A 17,986-nucleotide genomic window follows, 5' to 3' on the forward strand; every position below is an offset into this window, starting at 1 on the left:
CTGCACCCCTTCTTTTTCTCTCTTCCAACTCTACAATTCTAATTGCACTCTTCTACCACTTACTTTGAACAAGCTCTACTACACATCTGTCTTTAGAGCAAAACAATGCAGCTAATTAAAATGGAAGAAAATAAATTGACAGAAAAACAAGTTATCTTATTTTGCCAGTCTCACAAGATGCTTGGCCATACAAGCAGGTGAGTAAGGTAAAAGAAAATGGAAGCACATAAGTTAGGGTGAGGAACATTCTCCCTTCAGCAGTGTGCACATGCTGATTTCCTTCAATCCTAAGTAAAACTACACAAAGCAGGATTTGAATCCACTCGCTTATAGAAATTTTTTTTGATCCCATACCAGAAAAAAAAAAAAAAAAAAAAAAAAAAAGACTGGATTTCACATTAAGCCATTGCAAAACAGAATTCATTCACAAAACTTCTGAATTCCTTCTCATCCTGACCCACAGAAAATCTGTGAACAAGAAGAATCCATATGAGAGACTGAACTCCATAGGAAAAAAAGCAGGGGGCTTCTCTTACATCCTTATATGAGAACTGCAGCTCATTACACTGGCTAAGGCACTACTGCAGCTATGAAACATATCCGAATGCTGCCTGCCCCTATTGCCTCCTGCAAGCACACTACAGCTCAGTCCGTAATGGCTTTTGCTTTTGTTGACCAAATGAGTAAAAGCCAGCAATAGGCCTAATGAAAGAGAGCCTAAAAGAGAGAATACTGCTGTGTCCAATGAACATACACTGATTAGCTGAGCTTGTATCATTTCTATTATCCTGCCCCTTCCCATTTCTCCATCTCCTTCCACCTCCTCCCTTTCCTAGTCGCTTCATTCCAGCAACAAGGTAAATAGTAAAAAGGATGTTGGAAGATAAAAGAAGAAAAGACAGTAAGGAGGCATCATTCTCTGTTCACTAAAGAATAAGAGCAAAGAAAAAAAAAGACATGACAGCTTTTAGAAGCTTTCCAGGACATTTTTCAAATGGAAAAAAAAAACCCATAACCAATAGATGCATCAGTTGAAATACAAAAGTAAAAATCAAGCACAATACAGCAGACTAACAGTATTCCTCCTATAAATTATCCACACATACAAAAAAAATCAGAGTAATACAACACAGCATTACATTTCTACCAAAGAAAACACATACTCAACCCCTTCTACTCCCCCCAAAAAAACAAGAAAATAAGTATTCTTTCTTCCTAAAAACAAAACCGATTTTCCAGTATGTTCTAAATGCTCACCATAAGCAAAACAAGAATATTTTCCTAAAACCTTCTGCGGGGACTTTAAAACTTTTCCATAAAATTAGATTTTGAATATAAACATCGACTCTCAGAATTAAATTTTAAAGAGACCACAGGTATGTTACTGCTACGAAATGTGAAAGTCAAAAATAAAAGTAAACCACCAAGTTTTATTTTGTGGTGGCAACAATTATGATGACAGGTGATTTTCACACCTACAAGTTCAATCAGAATTGGGTGCTGCTTTTAAGCACTTTGATTTATAAGAAAAAAGAATTAACAACTGCTCTAATTACATGTAAAGATACTTGAAATTGACACCATAAAAATACTTAAAAGAAAGCTGCAAGCTGTAGCCACAGAAAATCTTATTTTAGGCTAAACATCTTGTAGAATGGTATTTCAGTGAACACAAATTTGATAAAATTATGTTTCCTGAAAAGTAGTTTTAAGCCTGTTATCTCAAGTGATAAATCACTTTCCTAAATACATAAAGACATGCGAGAAGTAGAACTAAATCTATCCCTTAAAATAAATTAAAATGTCAAAGAGAAATTAAAAAAAAAAAAAAAAAACTTCACTGATACAATGCAGCATCAACACCAGTTAAAATTACTGTCCAAGGGGAAATGTAAAGAAAATAAATTTGTACTAGTAATAGCATACAATTCCTAAACTGCTGGTATCCATTCTCTCTTCTATTCATTATCTGCAGGAATCTTGGTAAAGCACAAGGAGCCCTTGTAGACTGTTTCATCCTCAGCTGCTTTTTGTACCTCACCCATTGCAGGCTGTGTAACAACGGTCCAACAAAAGCAAATCATAGTGCAACAATGAATCCCCCTCTTCATAGGAAAACTTTCCTTGAGAAAACCATTACACTGCTCACCTGTGAAACTTTCAGATTTCCCTGTGAAAATCCCCTCAGGGGCTGGAAACTATTGCAGTAGAGCAACTGTTCAGAAATCTATACAAACAATTTCTCCTTCTAACAAAAGTAAATTACTTTGAGGTGAGAGTATTTGTTAAGAGCCAACGAGACCGTAAAACACTGAGCAAACACTATTGGTTCTGTGGGGTTTTTTTTCCTTCTTTTTAGAGATCTCAGAGCAACATTAAATGTACAAGGCACTGAAAACACACTGTAAACAGACTGAACTCGCACAGTAATAAACAAGTCATTCTTTTTTTCTCCTGCTACCAAAGTCTCTAAGATTAGGACACTTAATTCCTCTCCAGAGGCTGCCAAACTTGAGCAGGAAAGAAACATTGCACTCTGTTGGCCAAAAGATGGAAAGTTCCATCTAATCTCAGTAAACATAAATTCCTTAAGTATAAACTCTGAGATTCCTCCTTATTTTTCTACAGTAAGCTGTAACAAAACCATGACCCAAAGTCATTAACTGACTCTGCTAAGAGCATTATGCAACAGAGAGGGGATTTCCTTGTTCAGATATTTTGAAATAAGCAGTCATAAATACACTTTGAAATTTAAATCATTTTCTCTAATAAGAGAAGGGAGGTATATGAAGTTCACATCGTTGCAAATCTGAACAGTTCTAAAACAGCTTACATTATCTACCTCACTTTATGTTGGGCTGATTGCACAACGTTGTTTTGTTTTGTTTTGTTTTAATGCAAGCTCACTAAAGATAGGATGAGATTTATTATGATCTATCACAAGAGATGTCATTCATTCAAAATAAGATACAGTTGATATACCTGGAAGTTTTGCTGTGGAAAGCAAAAACATAAATCAGCTGTTCCAACTACAAACAAAAAGACATGATTGTTCCTTTCATGCAGTTCAAGAACATACTTTTCTTTGGCAACTAGCAAGCTGAAAAGCAGCTCTGTGGAAACTGTCTTCACACAGCATGTTTGGATCAATAAATGCATTGCACGAATAGACTGCTATTTTAACTTTGTTAAAAAAAATCTGTGACATTGCCACCACATATTGGGCCACCATTACAACTCATACCAAAAGATCATTAAAGTAGATCAAAGAAGAAAAAAAGTGGGTATCTTGAATATTTAAAGTTTACTATTTTTTAGAAATTTTCATGAGATTAAAATAGAATTAGGTTTCCTATTCTGGTATCAGCTGTGCTTTGATAGTGCATTATTTACCAGTAGAGGTTTTACCGATCCGAGGTGTAAATAGCAGTATGTTTTTAACATTAATTTAGCAATTATCTTTTGAAAAATGAGAAAAACATGCTGATCTTCTATTCCTTGACTTTTAGAAATGATTGTGAATACTGACACTATTACTCAGGTTCAAGTGTTTATTCGATTTTCTTATTATACTATGTAAGCCAGAACAGCCAATGACTTGATTTGAGATGGAGAAGCCTAAATCTCAAAAAGGTAAGCTAATAATTCAACTGTGTTGTCTGACATTATCCATTTACACTTAGATCAAATCACTTGAGAATTTTCTGGTACAGCACTATATTCTCTTTCCTTTCGAAATGAACACAAAGACACACCAGGTGCTGGGAAATTGAAGAAATAGAACAGGGAGAGAAGAAGAACTATACAATGAAGCGGGAAAGAAAACCACAGAACTACATAGTGAAGACAGAACAAATCAATTCAAACACTATTTGAACAAATATGCAATACACAAATAGCTTCATAAATATGAGTTTTCATTTCTGTCCAAGAACTCTAATTTTAAAAGGAACTAACACAACTCTGATAAGTAAGCCTTTGTGATGTTATTTCGTTGGTTTTAAAACATGAAAAAAGCTACATAACATTTCTCCCTCGGTACTTTCTCTTGCAGATTGACGAAGCGAGATACACTTCATATTTTACTTAAAAAGCCAGTTTCCAGACTCACCTCATGCTGTCCAAGACACTCCCTGTTAAAAAAGAGAAAAAAAATTTAGAAAGCGTGTATTTCTTTAAGTAAATAAGTGATAGTGTCTTTCACAGGAAAGTAATACATTTTTTAAAGAAACAAAGTGCAATTCAGGCCAGTGCAGGCAACACATGGAGCTAAAAAAAAAGTAGGTCAAAACCTAATCTGCTTTTGAGCACGAACTAAAATAAAAAGCCTATTTATTTATGTAGGTCAATGCCTTCACCTTTTCAACAATTTTTGCTATTATTTTATGATAGCAACTCCAGAATTTCTAATACAAAGCAACTACCTATAGCTACGTGAGGTCTTTAGTACAACAGGATATCAGCAAGAAGAATCAGACTTTTGTAGATCAAGGGACCCACACAGCAACCTTGTACTCAAGCTGGGATGTACTGGTACCAGATGAGCAATTACTTGCATGAAAAACTGGCAGGATCACCAGGTTCAAATTGGCTGCATGCTACTTGAAAACCAATTACAAGTGGAATTCTTGTTAATTTGAGGATAGCAATGCCACTCAAAAGCATCTCGACAGACTGAAGGAATATTTTGTTAGGAAGTTCATGAAATACAAAGTTCTGCATCAGGGACTCCGTAGCACAGGAAATTTCTGTTATGCAACTTTCACAAAGAAAAAGAACATTATAGTTGCAACGATCTATCAGAAGAGTTTGGGTATGCCAGAATTAACAGTACCTAATACTAACAGAACTTCAATTTGCCAAGCACAGTAAAACATAGCAATGCTATGTACCTAATACAATTCTTATTAGAAAATCAAATACAGCTTTCCCAGTATAGGTTCCTTCTCACTGAGCAAACTATCTTCTGGAAAAGTGCCTTTGAACTGAAGGAGGTGATTTTAAGATGGGAGCTCAAAAGGACTAAGAGATGTGCCCTACATAATGCATGATGTTACACAATGACCACTGCTGAACACCTACCTACACAACACTGTTCCTGAAGTAATGTACCCAAATACTGAAACCAAGCTGTCCAGAACTCTATATTTTTCACCTTTTGGGAACCTGGCTTTGAACTCTGAGCACAAGTGTCAGGAGTACTGAGTAGGAATACTTTCCATTAGCATATAATAAATTATATGGAAGATCCATGCACTGAACAACCGAAAAACAAAACAGCAGTTAGTTATACAAAAAGTTATAATCCTATAAACTAAAGAAGAAAGAAACTACATGGAAAAAATGGGTGTATGTCACTTAAAGACTACCAATTTGCAATGTCAGTCTTTGAGATTTTAATACTTTTCTTTTAAGGCAGCATTGTATTAGAAACAACCACTTTTTATTTTCCTTCCATATAATAAGTACATACTACCAGAACTATTAAACCATCACCAATATTTCCAGGTTTATGAATGAGAATGTTGTTCACATAAGCTCACATCATCTGAAGAGAGCAGTATCTACATGTCCAAAACTTTGTTTTCTTTCTTTATTTATTTAATACTTACACAGGTATGGGAACTTCACAGGGTGGACACGGCAACACAGTCTGAATAAAAGCTGGCTCAGATGGCTGCTCCCAAGGACCTGCAAATTGATGCTAAGAGCAAAGTACAAAACACCATTGGAACCACGTGCTTAAACTTAAATAAACTAATTATCTAAAGAGATTCCAGTTCTAAAAAAATAATAATTAAAAAAAAATCCACTTTCTAGTAATTTAAAAAACAAACAAAAAAATGAATAGAAAACCCAACACCACCTCCCCAGATAGAATAACAATTTCACCTTTACCATAACAACAGATAAAAAAGGCCTGTGGCCCTACTGCTAAAAATAAAATGCAAAGCCAAAAACAAACAAAAAAGAACAAAAAAGCAAGCATTTAATAGAGGAAAAAATATAAAAATATATATAGAAAAACTCCTACTAAAAGCTTGAAATCATCATACTGAAATTCACATATGCATCGTATGTGAAGATGTCAAACAATTTCTTCTAATTTCTGCACACTTTGATGGTTTAGTAGATACCAATTAAACTTAATTTTTTCCTTCTCTCTTAAGAATTACCAATTGATTATACATGAAATTAAACATATGTAATGAAATTCCAGCCAGTAAAGTTCTTACAATTTCCTGAATTACCCTAACTGCTAAAGGCTGTCCAAGTACGTATGTTACAAATTAGATTGCAACAAAGGAACTAGAATCACTTAGCTTTTCAATTAAGCAGTATGAATACTTCTGTATTCAATTACTTATTCTGACTTCCAAAAGGCTTCAACAAAAGTTTAAGGCCAAACAACTGTTTCTTATTCTTCAGAACGCCAATAACACCCCATTTTTCACTAGTTACTTACAATGCCGGTTTGTTTCACAAGTGCTTCATCGTGGCAGGAAACAGGGCACAGATGACCGCACCTTAACGTCTTCTGGCAGGACTGACGACAGGGAGGACACCGGCCAAAGTGACAATAGTGCTTCTCCTGGGTAGGGTGATGACAGGTAGGAGGGCGACTGAAGTAAAATGCAGAAATCAATATGGCAGCAAGGAATAAGACTCCACCGTCAGTAGGCAATTATGGCTCGAATATAAGAATTAAAACAAATGCTGTTTTTAAAAATGCGTTTAATTTTCGCTTTCCTCGTGGTGAATATTATGGTAAAATTATACATGATTTCTAAGTGAAATTGAAGTCAAAGCTGGTTTTGCATATTACAGTTATTACAACCCAACTCAATTGCAAGCTAAGTAATCTTGCTGCAGCTCAGCAGAAAATACTGTTTTTGTTTTCACTGTCGAGATTTTATGTGAACTGCCTTCTGAAGGTACCAGAGATGACCTGAAGAAGGGAATGGACTACAGAGTCAAGGTTCAGTGGAGCAGAACCTCCCCGTAACGTGCTGCTCGTGAAACCACAGCAGCTAAGAGATGTCTTAAATGAAGAATTAGCACTTATCTCCCCATCCGCATAGTCAAGGATGCAGAAACTGACAAGCAATATAATTTTTACTTTTTAAACTGTTATATTTTACTACTTTCTTTGAAGGTATTTTAAATTCCCTGACGGAACTAGAAACATGCCCACTTTCTATACTGACCTGCACAGCTGTTTACATTTGGGAGGCTTGATGGTGCGCTCTCTGCCACAGGGCACTTTAATTACAGTTTTTCCACAATTGCATTTCACATCTACAGTCTCTGGACACGGATTACAACTACCTAAAATAAATACATTAACAGCATGATCACCTGAATGAACTGCCGATTATGAACCATGGTAATCAATGTAAGTCTGAATTTGCATATGGTATCACTATCTTCCTCCAGTGATCTAAATAACAAATGGCTGTTAATTTATTTCTGCTTATTCAGTTAATTTATTTCAAATCCCTCTTGGGAAAGGCAATTTAATCATCATAAAATAACTGTAATTATAATGTTGATTATGCTACCATTTGTTAACTGCTACCAAGTCTGAAACAATCCCACCCACTCATTTTATAAAAAGAAGCCAGCATCATTAGAACTCAACTGTTTGGACAACACAAAGCTTAATACTGTCACATACATCTCATTCTTATATATGTATGAAGTCATTTTTCTTCAGAATACAAAAGAAAAAAAGAAGACATTGAAAAAATGGTAGGATGCTGTCTTGGACAATATTAAGAAATGTTCATCCTTTACATATAATTAATGCTCTTTTGAAAAGATCCTCTTCATCTCTAAAGCAATTCATACTACTAATGCAATATATATATATTTTATTTTAGTGATAAAAATCACTAAAATATCTGTTTTTAAATCTAAAGCTCTCCCACACTATTTCTTCAAGTGCCAACTGTTGTTCCATTACTGAATAATCAACAGTAAGAATATGCATCTTAAAAAAGAGGGATTTTAGCTTACTGACCATGCTGCACTCAAACTTTAAGGAAAACAATGCTTTGCAAGCCTTATGAACAGCACAAGTTTTTAAGCAATTCTGACAGCTGCTGAAGAAAAAAAGGTTGAAAGTACACAATCTTTATAAATGGAACTGTAATATATAATCAGCACATACAAGTAGGTACTTTTATAAAATAAACAAGGAGTCTGAAGTTGTGTTGCCCTGAGTGACTAGCACGCATACCATTTACTTACGATACACTTACAACTTGTACACTGCTAAATGCCAAGTGCTTATTATCAGCAGCTATCTCTCAGAAATTCTGAGAACAGGAACCTTTTCAAGGACCTGACCTGGCAAGCTATTTCTAGGGGGTACAGTATTTCCTTTAAAGTCAGTGGTCACTAATATATATTAGGTCACTGCTAACGTAATCTGGATTACAAACTGACTATAAAATATGCAGTCATAACTTTCAGGAGCAACAAAACCACTATTGAGGAGGAGGAAGAAACACACAAATATGTATTTTTAAAGTCAAACTTACTGCCTCTATTAGAAATACTTCCAAACGCTGTGACAATAAAGTATCACAAATTGTAATAGGCTAAAATTTGTTAGCACGCAGGAGTTAATCTTCTACATCTGATACTATTAATTATTTGCTTCAGTAGGTACAAATTCTCACAAAATCAACATCATTTGTTTATTTATTAGTTAAACTACTTTATTTATTTCTTTATAATTTCTTCTAATAAGAATGTAACTATGAGAAATCATTAACGTCACTTCTAGCCAGGTAATAAGATGCAATCAGCAACAAATATAAGCCAACTATTGAATTTAAGTTTATCCTGTTACACAGCGTTGGCTCCTTACAGTTTTCCAACCAGGATTTTGTTCTGTTATTTTGTTACAATTTCTTCACTATGTTTTTGAGGGACCTTTCTACCCAAACCATTCTATGATTGTATCAACCAGCTCAAACTAATGCAGAAAAAAAAAAAAAAAAAAAAAGTAACCAGTTTTTTTTTATTTTTCCTGACAGTTCAAGAAGGGAATGAACACAATTACTGGGGGGGGAAGGTGAAACAAAAAACCTACCAGCCTGTGGTAATAGATTTAATAGGATGTTAAATGGGACAACTAACATATTTACCTTTCATAATCCTCTTTAAGATTCACTACCACAAAAGCAAGATTGACTGAACAAGTTGTGAATTGTTTCCTGAGGCGCTGCAATTTATAGTTCAGAATAGCAAGGTAAATTATACAGGCTATTCTGCTGCTACTTCAGCAGGGCACTAGATTCTAGAAGGAAAACTGCTGAGAAAATAGCCCCCTTTCAGTCATTCCAATTTAATCCCCTACCAAATTAATGTAAAAGCAGTTAGTCAAGATAAAAGTGGCCAGGTAATTTTGGTATTCTTCAGGATATTTTTAACCAAGGTCACTAAATGGTGTAGTAAACTTTTTTTTTATTGATACCTTTCATATATTCAGTAACAAATTTTTATTTTCTCATCTGTAAAACACATTCAAGTTCAATCGACATTTTTTTTCTGACTACTCATATCATGCATTGTATTCTAGGATTTTCAAAAATGATGAATGACCAGTATTGTCATTTTTACATGCAGTTGGACTTCATTACACATAGTTAGTGACCAGAATTATGTAGGGAGAAGTCAAGCAACTCATTTTGAATTAAGCAGTTGGAAAGGGGATAGAGAATTTTCAGAGGAACTCTGCTAAGTAAAATTGGCAAGCAAAAATCCTGGCTGTCATTATGTAAGCCCTTAGGCTCCAACCAGCACCAAAAGTCTTTCAGACACATTGCCCCCACAGAAAGCCCACATGCAAAGGGGAAGAACTCATGAAGCACCACACAGAGTCATACGAGCACTAAAATAAACCATATTTTGTTTACTATTATTGTTCATCACTACAGGCATCCTTCCCCTGTTCTTACCTCTGTGGCAGCCTGAAGGACATTTGTGATTTCTGCAACCTAGGGTCCGTCCACAGACTTGATCACAAGGTGGACAGTTTCCAGGACAGCACTATTGAAATAAAATACTCTATGTAACTCCAAACTTCTGGTTTAAATTTGTCCTCTTCTACTATCTTTTTTCCCTGCCCCCAATACTTCTTGAAATATTATTCATGAAATTTAGTCAAATTTCCTCAAATTCATTTTAGAAATAGAAATGAGGATATCAATAAAGTTGTTTTTAAAAAAAAAAACCAAACTTAATAAAAAGCTCACATATTTTAAAGTGATCTTTTGATACTAAAAAAGCCGAAGGCTTCCAAAAAACATTAGAACATCTTAAAAGTTAATTTATAAATACATATATGTTATTATCTAAGGAATATATTTCTAACAGACTGTTTCCAGACACTTACCTTTCTTCTGCACTGGTGCTTTTGGCAATCACGAATTTTAGTACACTTTGTCTCACATAAATAAGGCTTATGACAAGGCATGCGTTTAGTGTGCTTCCCACAGCGACACTGTTTTTCAACTTCCTGGGCAGCAAGGTAGGGAAAAAGCAAGGTATTTTTAATACACAGGAGCCCCACCCCAAGAAGAAGAAAGAAAAGAAAAAAAAAAAGGAAAGAAAAGAAAACCATGCAAGAGGAGTGATAAAAAAGATATTCTACTACTGGCTGGAAAAAAAAACATTCATGGCCAAGTAATATTACAATGCTCTAATACAGATAGTGTATTTCATGCTCTAAGAGCAATAGCCAACGTGGGATTTTGTGACAGTACTGCAAACGTTGTGCTCTAGATGGTATAGAAAGACTTCAGCTTTGGTCTCACCAGGATGGCCACTTCAAGAGAACCACTTGAGTATGCAGTGCAAAACATCAAGTGTAAATGCAAAATGAATTCATGCAAAGAACTACCTCACCAGCACAGTAAATTCATCTTCTGCGTACACAATTTAAGAAGTAGATGAGTGGCTTTTCTCTGACCTTCATCCCAGATGTAATATACTAACTACACATACTAACACCACAGACCTGGCTGTGGTGTTCAGTCAAGAGACAATCAGACAAGAGCTTTACAGGCCAGTCCACGAAAGCTCCACAGATATTCAGGTCTGAGCAAAACATTATTTGCTTATTAACAAGAAAACACCAGTATGTAACAGCATCTTCTCTTTCATGAATGAAGAAATATTAAACAGAACAGCAAGGAAGTTTAAAGAGCTGGGGAAAAATTGTTTTTTTCAGGGTGTATTTAAGTTACAGTAATAAGACATCTTTATCTCAGAAAAGCCACAGATTTTGTGACAGATGCCATTTCATTTTCCTCAGTAGACTCGCAGTGTTCTGAAGATAGAGTGTTTGATAACACCAGTGTATGTGAAACAGCTACACAGCTGGACCGACCTGTCGGCATATTTCACAGGGACCTCGATGACAGCGCTGCAAACATTTATGGATGCCACATTCTAAAGCTTTGTCACAGCTATCACCGCAGGTGGGCACATCTTCTGTGCAAGGCAACATAAACTCTAAAGGAAAAGAGAGAAGTACAAGCAAACATTAGCAGAACAAAATTTAGAAAACAATGCATTCTGCAATATGACTTCAAACACAAATTCTCTCTCTCGTTTTTGCAAAGAGCTTCCCCAGAAATAATCACATAGACAATAAAACCCCTGCCACTAAATCAAGCTTTGAAAGAATGAAGCAAAAAGGTATGTTTCAGCTTTCACAGTTGACTGTAAGAACTTTTTATGGAACTTGCGCTGCTTAAGTAACCTAAACTGACAGTTTACTTTACAGCTGACAGTCAAAGGCTGGATGACATTTATTTAATTTACTGGGGAAAAAAAAAAGGCTTACTTGATTTTCCACATGGACAGAACCTTTTCCCAGAGCGAGGACAGTCTCCACAGGGACCAGCATGACAAACTCGTTCACATGTGTGATTACCACAAGGTAAAGCTTTTCCACACACCTGGAAAAGTCAGAGAACTCAAGTGAATGCAGTATGACAAAATGACACATCAAGATAAAGCAATCCAAGAAAAACAAAACAAAACAAAACAAAACAAAACAAAACAAAACAAAACAAAACAAAACAAAACAAAACTATGGATGCCTGATATCTGGATGGAATTAAACTTCCTCAGCAATGAGGAGCTAATTGTACCAATAACTTTGTTAACAAGCCTTCTATTTGCTGAGTTTGCCAAATGAAACTGATCACCCCTGCAGCAATCCTGATTGGAAGACCACTGTACACTGAAGGGTCAGTGATTCACAAAACAGCCCGAGCAGACACAGGCCTGTAGTGTGGTAGGCTAGAGGCCTGTGTGCTGCACACATTCCATGGCCAGAAATTAAATCTAGCCAGTTAATAGCAACAGAGAAGCCCACAGGCAGCTCCTGCTTGGTGACAGTGACTATGTCAAGCACACAACCTTGATTTCATCTAGAAGCACAGCAAGAAGCTCTCACAGTAACATCCTTTCTGTTTGGCAGTAGCAATGATTAGTAGAATTGTTTTCTTGTAACAAAATCCTGTAACAGTTTGAATGACCAAAACAGAGTAACACCTGCTACAGACAGGGTCTGCACAGCATGCTGAGCATAGATCCCAGGTGCACTAAATGCTGCATAGCTTAGGATTTCCACCATTTAAAGGGTCATAATATTAGTTATACTATTCTTTTTCTATACAGCGTTACCTCAAATAAACACCATTTTAACTGATACTTCATAGAGCCTTCATTATTATTCTCATACAGAATTGGGTTTTATCAATCCATAATACACTGAGTAAATTTTACAAAGACACGAATGAGGAGAGGAAAGGTGTCTTCATGAACATACCTGCTCACAGTGCCACTGAGGACTTGCACAAAGCCTTTCTGCTGTCTGCCTTCCACAGATGCACCGCTGTTTACTGACACGCGGACAAGGCTGACAATCTCCTGTATGAAATCGTAAAGTTACACTGAGCATAGGAATTAGATTTTTTAAATTCAGCTTGGAAAATAGAAATATTTCTTAAAAAGTAAAACAGCTGCTTTTTTGAAGCCTCAGGAGGCGGTCTACCTGAGTGACAGGGATTCTCACAGGTATGTTGTCCACACAGCAACATTCGTCCACATGGCAGATGACATGACCACTCCTTGGCACTGCACCTTCGGGGCACTGGTTTAGCTTTCCTGCAGTGACAGGATGTTGTGACCATCTTTGGGCAAGGTGGACAGGGACCTATGCCCAGCAAAGAAAAGAAAAAAATCATTAACAGCTATTCAGCAAACGCATCCTTAATTAACACCTATTTTATTCTGAGAATTTTAAATACAGTCGGCTTCAATTTGAAGTAAAATTATGCAACAACTACATAAATAGAGGTCAAATAATCAAAAGACACGACAAGTTTACCTGGATGACAAAGTAGCAAACATTTATGCCCACAAGGAGGTTTGAATTCCTTCTCACATACTTGACCACAGGAATGAGGTACCAGCCATGGGTCCACTGTTGGATTCTCTACTTTTCCACAGTAACAGTAATATTTATTGGGAGTTTCAGACCGTTTGTATTCAAACCTACATTTTGGGCTTTAAGAAGGGAAAATGGGCGGGAAAAGGAAAAGAATTAGTTGTAATTATTTCAGATTCCCAAGTTTGTTAACAGCCTACCAATTAAGATTCTCACAACTAGTATAACCAAAAAAACTGTATCTATAATAAACAGTAAAGGTCTTGTTATACATATATTTGTCAGCCTTGATGGTGTCAGATATTAAAAAATGCAGAATTCCTAAAGATTGGTAGGTATGAAAGGCCTGGAGTTTGTCAGTTCCACAGGGCCTAAGCACTTTCCAGTGTGAACCACTGATAAGGGAGGCAATGCAAAAGGAACAAAGCAGCTACCAGGGAAAGACAACAGACAAGCAGCTCCTCCTCAGATAAGAGCAGAGTCCTTGAATGGACTTTGTCATTACCATCGCCAAAGAAAGTCTCAATTTGCCCATATATGCCATTTCTCTGAAGTGACTTCATTGACTTTACTTAACATTTAAGCACACAATAAATGTCACCTGCCTTAAAATTTTTAAATGTACTGTTTTTAAGCACAGTGTTTATAGAACTAATCTGTAACAAAGCAGGCATTGTTAACTTGTACAGAACTTGAGACACTGCCAGCCAATAACTCTATTTCCTAAGCAAACCAGCTTGTCTGAGATTCTACACTAGAGTTTTTGAATCCACCAGGCACTTTCAATCAAATTTGACAGAGGATTCTATTTTAGAGAGATTACATATACCCACATAAAAGCAGGTGGGAAAATTATGGTACAAAACAAACGTACAGAGACACAGATAAATAAGTAAGACCATTTAAAAATAATTACCAAAAGCTGACACAATGGATCATTTGCTTTTTTACAGATTAGAAAGAATTTGATACAGCAAAATATTTTTTCATATCACTGAAATATTATCAACGCACATTAGCAAATACTTGAAAAGAATTCAGAAAAATAATACAGAAGCAAGTCTTCTAAACTTCTTCATGTATGTGTTTGCATGCCACTTATGGGTACCAATCCTTCCTAAAGCAACTCCAGTGCACACGTTTCACAACAAAAGTATCTATGTAAATGTATTATGAAGAACTCACCATGGCCATGGATAATCCTTCTTCCCAAAATCATCATCTGTCAAGGGAGATGACACAAGGAAAAGACTGTCCTTGGCCCACTTTTGGATACACACCAGGTGAAATATACAGAAGCATCCACAACAGCTCCAGACCTAAAGAGTAGATACGTGCCACTTTTTTTTTTTTTTTTAATGAGTATTTTTTTTCCCCGTTTCAATTGATGAAAATTCACATCAAAAGAAAGACAATCTTGCTATTTTCCCATTTAAAAAAAAAAAAAAAAATTCCCAAAGGTAAATTACAACTGTTGTTATCTCAGATTAATAGAGGAAGTTTTGTTGCTACAGATTCACATCCCTATTATTCTTGCTGTTTTCACCAAAGCTTATGAAGCCCATGTAGCCATAGAAATACTGAGTTAAGCACACTTTTGGAGGTGATACAGTGCTACCTCTTGCCCAAAATGCAATTACAGCCACCTTAACAGTTGCCTAACTTTAAGTTCTGGGGGGGCCCCTTAAAGATAGAGTCTCCAGTCACCTTGGGCAACCTATCAATGTGTAGCACTACCTTTCCTGCATCTAGTTTGCACCTTTCAAACCTCAGATTGTGCCACTGCCCTTTATTACCGTCTGTCACCACAGAGAGGACTGGCTTTAGTTTTCTTCACAGCTTCTAAGTGGCCAGAGCCTGTAATCAAATCACTCCTTTGCATCCTGTCTGCCAGACTAAATAAGCCCAACTATCACATACCCTAGGTCTCTAAACATTGAGAAAAGGATTTTTTTTCAGAAGAATGACTTACTATATGGTCTTTTTCTCAAAGAGCTAAAGAAGGATAATGCAAAAGCAGCAGCAAACACTTAAGAGAGCTGACTTTGATAGTATTTTCTCTCCATCACTAATCCTCTGTGGCTTCAGTGCACTCCTCACTGCTAGTTCTGGAGGGAATTACTATTTTGCTTAGAATACCAACCTGCTGCCGAAAATAAATTCAAGTTATAAAAATGCAGTTTTATGCCTTTGGCATCTTTCGCATGATGTGTTAAATTGGCAGCTTAGAATGAATGAAATTTTCGGCAAAAGATAAGCAGCAGAAATTTCTTTGTCTTTTTAAACATGTATGATATTGCTACAATTCAAATACTTGAAAGCATACTGTAAAGTACTTACAGCTTGGTTCCTTTTAACTGAAGCAATGCAGATCAGACATGTCATAGCCCCTGACTGAAAAGCTTCGTTCATGTACTGTCTTGTACGTTCCAGTTCACTTGCATCTCCATCTTTAACGTACAAAAATTTTTAAAGCAATTTTTAAAATCACGTTTGATCTGCTATTCTGTACATGTTGAGACTGTTGTAAGAAGTATTTTTTTTTCCTCTGAACAGAGGCCAGTTATATTAATAAAAAAACACATTATTACAAGTACTTAAGAAAACTGCAAAACTGTACCACTGGTTCTGCTGAATAAGGCAAGAGGCACAGCAAGTATGCAATGCTGGGAACAAGTATTTTCAATACATCAGAAAGAAAGAAGTACATCAGAAAAGCTGTTTTCCCTCCAATTGTGCAAAAAGTCTAAGTTATAACCAATAATATCATCCCTTCTATGCTTTCATACTTAAATAAAAGTCAATATACAATAAAAGTTTACCGGTTTGATTGGTGTAAATGGTGAATGTTTTTGCCAAAATCTTCCCTTGTTTTATTTCAGCATCTTCATCATCATCTTCTGATGAAGAACTAAACTGCTCCTCAGCCAGCTTTCTTGCTGCAGCCTGATTCGCTTTCTTAATTTCATCAAATTTCTTCTGTGAAGATAATTCTATTCAAAAGAAACAATTGTCGCGATCTTAATCATCATTAATAGCTACACCACATTCAGTCCTTCACCATTTTCTACTTAGCAAGTTTGCTTATCTTACGTTTCTGAGGATGCTATTTTGTTACACTTCCAATACCACACAGGAAAACATACACTACTTCCCCTCCTTCGCTGGGCATTATCCATAAAATCCACGACAGGAATTACTATCTGTCGATTACCTGTGGCCTTCAGAGTCCCTAAAGCAGCTGCTGTTTCCCACACGGGACTACACGCCCATCTTACCGCCCGATCCCTGCCCGCCGCCGCGCAGGGTCCCCACCGCGCTCCCATCAGCTGCTAACCACCCCGCAGCCATTCCCGAGGTTCGCCGCACCGCTCGAACGGCACCGACCGCTGCGGACACCTCGGCTCAGCTCCGGGTCACTGCGCACACACGGGGCTCCCGAAGAGGGAGAAGGGACCCGCGATGCCCCCGCCGAGCCCCGGCTCGCTCCACCGGCAGCGTGGCCGGGGCCGCGCTCTCCGTCACACGGGTCCGCCTCGCTCTTCCAGGTCCCCGGCCGCGTTCTGGGGTCTTCCCGAGGCCGGGCCGGGCTGCTGGGCCCCGCCGCAGCGCTGAGGGGAAGCAGGGGCACTCACCGCAGGTCCTCTCGCCGCCGCTCGCCGCAGCCCGAACGCACGCACCGCCGCGGCCGACAGCGGCAGGAGGCCGGGCGGCCGCCCCGGTACGGCCGGAGAGCCCATCCCCGAGCCTGGCGCGACCCCGGCCCCGGCCACCCTGCCGCCAGGCCGCTTCCATCCCTCCCCGCCAGCTGGAGAAGGGCCGCACTCCTCACGGCCGCAGCCGCCCCGAGGCGAGCTCTCCGCCCTCCCCGCCGGCTCGGCCCCTCCGCACGGAAGCGGCAGGCGGAGGTCTGACTACAGCTCCCAGCGTTCCTCGCTCGGCAGCGAGGCGAGAAGCGGCGGGACGGGGCCGAGCGGCGGCCCGGAGGACTACGGCACCCAGCGTGCACCGCCGTGCGGCGTCCGGGTCTCCTTTGCGCAGCACGGAGGTGCCTGGGGTACGCGGGGACTTCGCGTGCTGTCTCCGTGAGCTCTGTTTTTAAGGGTTTCTTCCAGCAAACACATATTGATGGCAGTTAATAAAAGATTTCAGATCATATGGAGCCTGAAAATGCTAAATAAGCTGCTACAGGTCAATCATGGTTTCACTTGTTTTGAAATGTTACTGATAGGAAAGTGGCAGCTAGCAGCTACAACTCGCCACTGAAAGATCCAAGAGAGACAACGTGCACAGTAGCCCTCTGTCTTTATTAAACTCTATATAATATTAGTAATTCCATCACATTTCTCTAATACAAGACCTTAAACTCTTCAACAAAGATGAAAAGTGCTTCTTAAGTGCCTAGTAAGCAATGACACAGGGCCTATATGATGCTGCTGCCATGTGGACTGTGAGTTACAACAAGAATTCTGGTTGCAAAGTCCAACATTCATAATGCAGAAAATGCCA

General features: G+C 38.0%; 1 protein-coding gene across 1 annotated transcript in view; it reads right to left on the reverse strand.

Annotated features, from left to right (window-relative positions):
* Positions 1 to 17,272, reverse strand: part of NFXL1 (nuclear transcription factor, X-box binding like 1) — a 41,977-nt gene extending 24,705 nt beyond the window's left edge. Inside the window, exons 1-15 of the mRNA XM_042812532.1 lie at positions 17,113 to 17,272; positions 16,300 to 16,470; positions 15,818 to 15,927; positions 14,663 to 14,796; positions 13,418 to 13,596; positions 13,082 to 13,243; positions 12,857 to 12,957; positions 11,864 to 11,978; positions 11,405 to 11,529; positions 10,409 to 10,531; positions 9,972 to 10,062; positions 7,209 to 7,329; positions 6,467 to 6,623; positions 5,613 to 5,704; positions 4,112 to 4,133 (exon numbers count right to left, since the gene is read on the reverse strand). Of these exons, the coding sequence (XP_042668466.1) occupies positions 4,112 to 4,133; positions 5,613 to 5,704; positions 6,467 to 6,623; positions 7,209 to 7,329; positions 9,972 to 10,062; positions 10,409 to 10,531; positions 11,405 to 11,529; positions 11,864 to 11,978; positions 12,857 to 12,957; positions 13,082 to 13,243; positions 13,418 to 13,596; positions 14,663 to 14,796; positions 15,818 to 15,927; positions 16,300 to 16,470; positions 17,113 to 17,272 (1,863 nt within the window). The remainder of the gene's footprint in view (positions 1 to 4,111; positions 4,134 to 5,612; positions 5,705 to 6,466; positions 6,624 to 7,208; positions 7,330 to 9,971; positions 10,063 to 10,408; positions 10,532 to 11,404; positions 11,530 to 11,863; positions 11,979 to 12,856; positions 12,958 to 13,081; positions 13,244 to 13,417; positions 13,597 to 14,662; positions 14,797 to 15,817; positions 15,928 to 16,299; positions 16,471 to 17,112) is intronic.
* Positions 17,273 to 17,986: the final 714 nt, after the last annotated feature.

The sequence above is a fragment of the Centrocercus urophasianus genome, unplaced genomic scaffold (genome assembly GCF_019232065.1).
Source record: "Centrocercus urophasianus isolate 14NV4802_14NV808 unplaced genomic scaffold, USGS_Curo_1.0 seq_13, whole genome shotgun sequence".
In the NCBI taxonomy this organism is placed as follows: domain Eukaryota; kingdom Metazoa; phylum Chordata; class Aves; order Galliformes; family Phasianidae; genus Centrocercus; species Centrocercus urophasianus.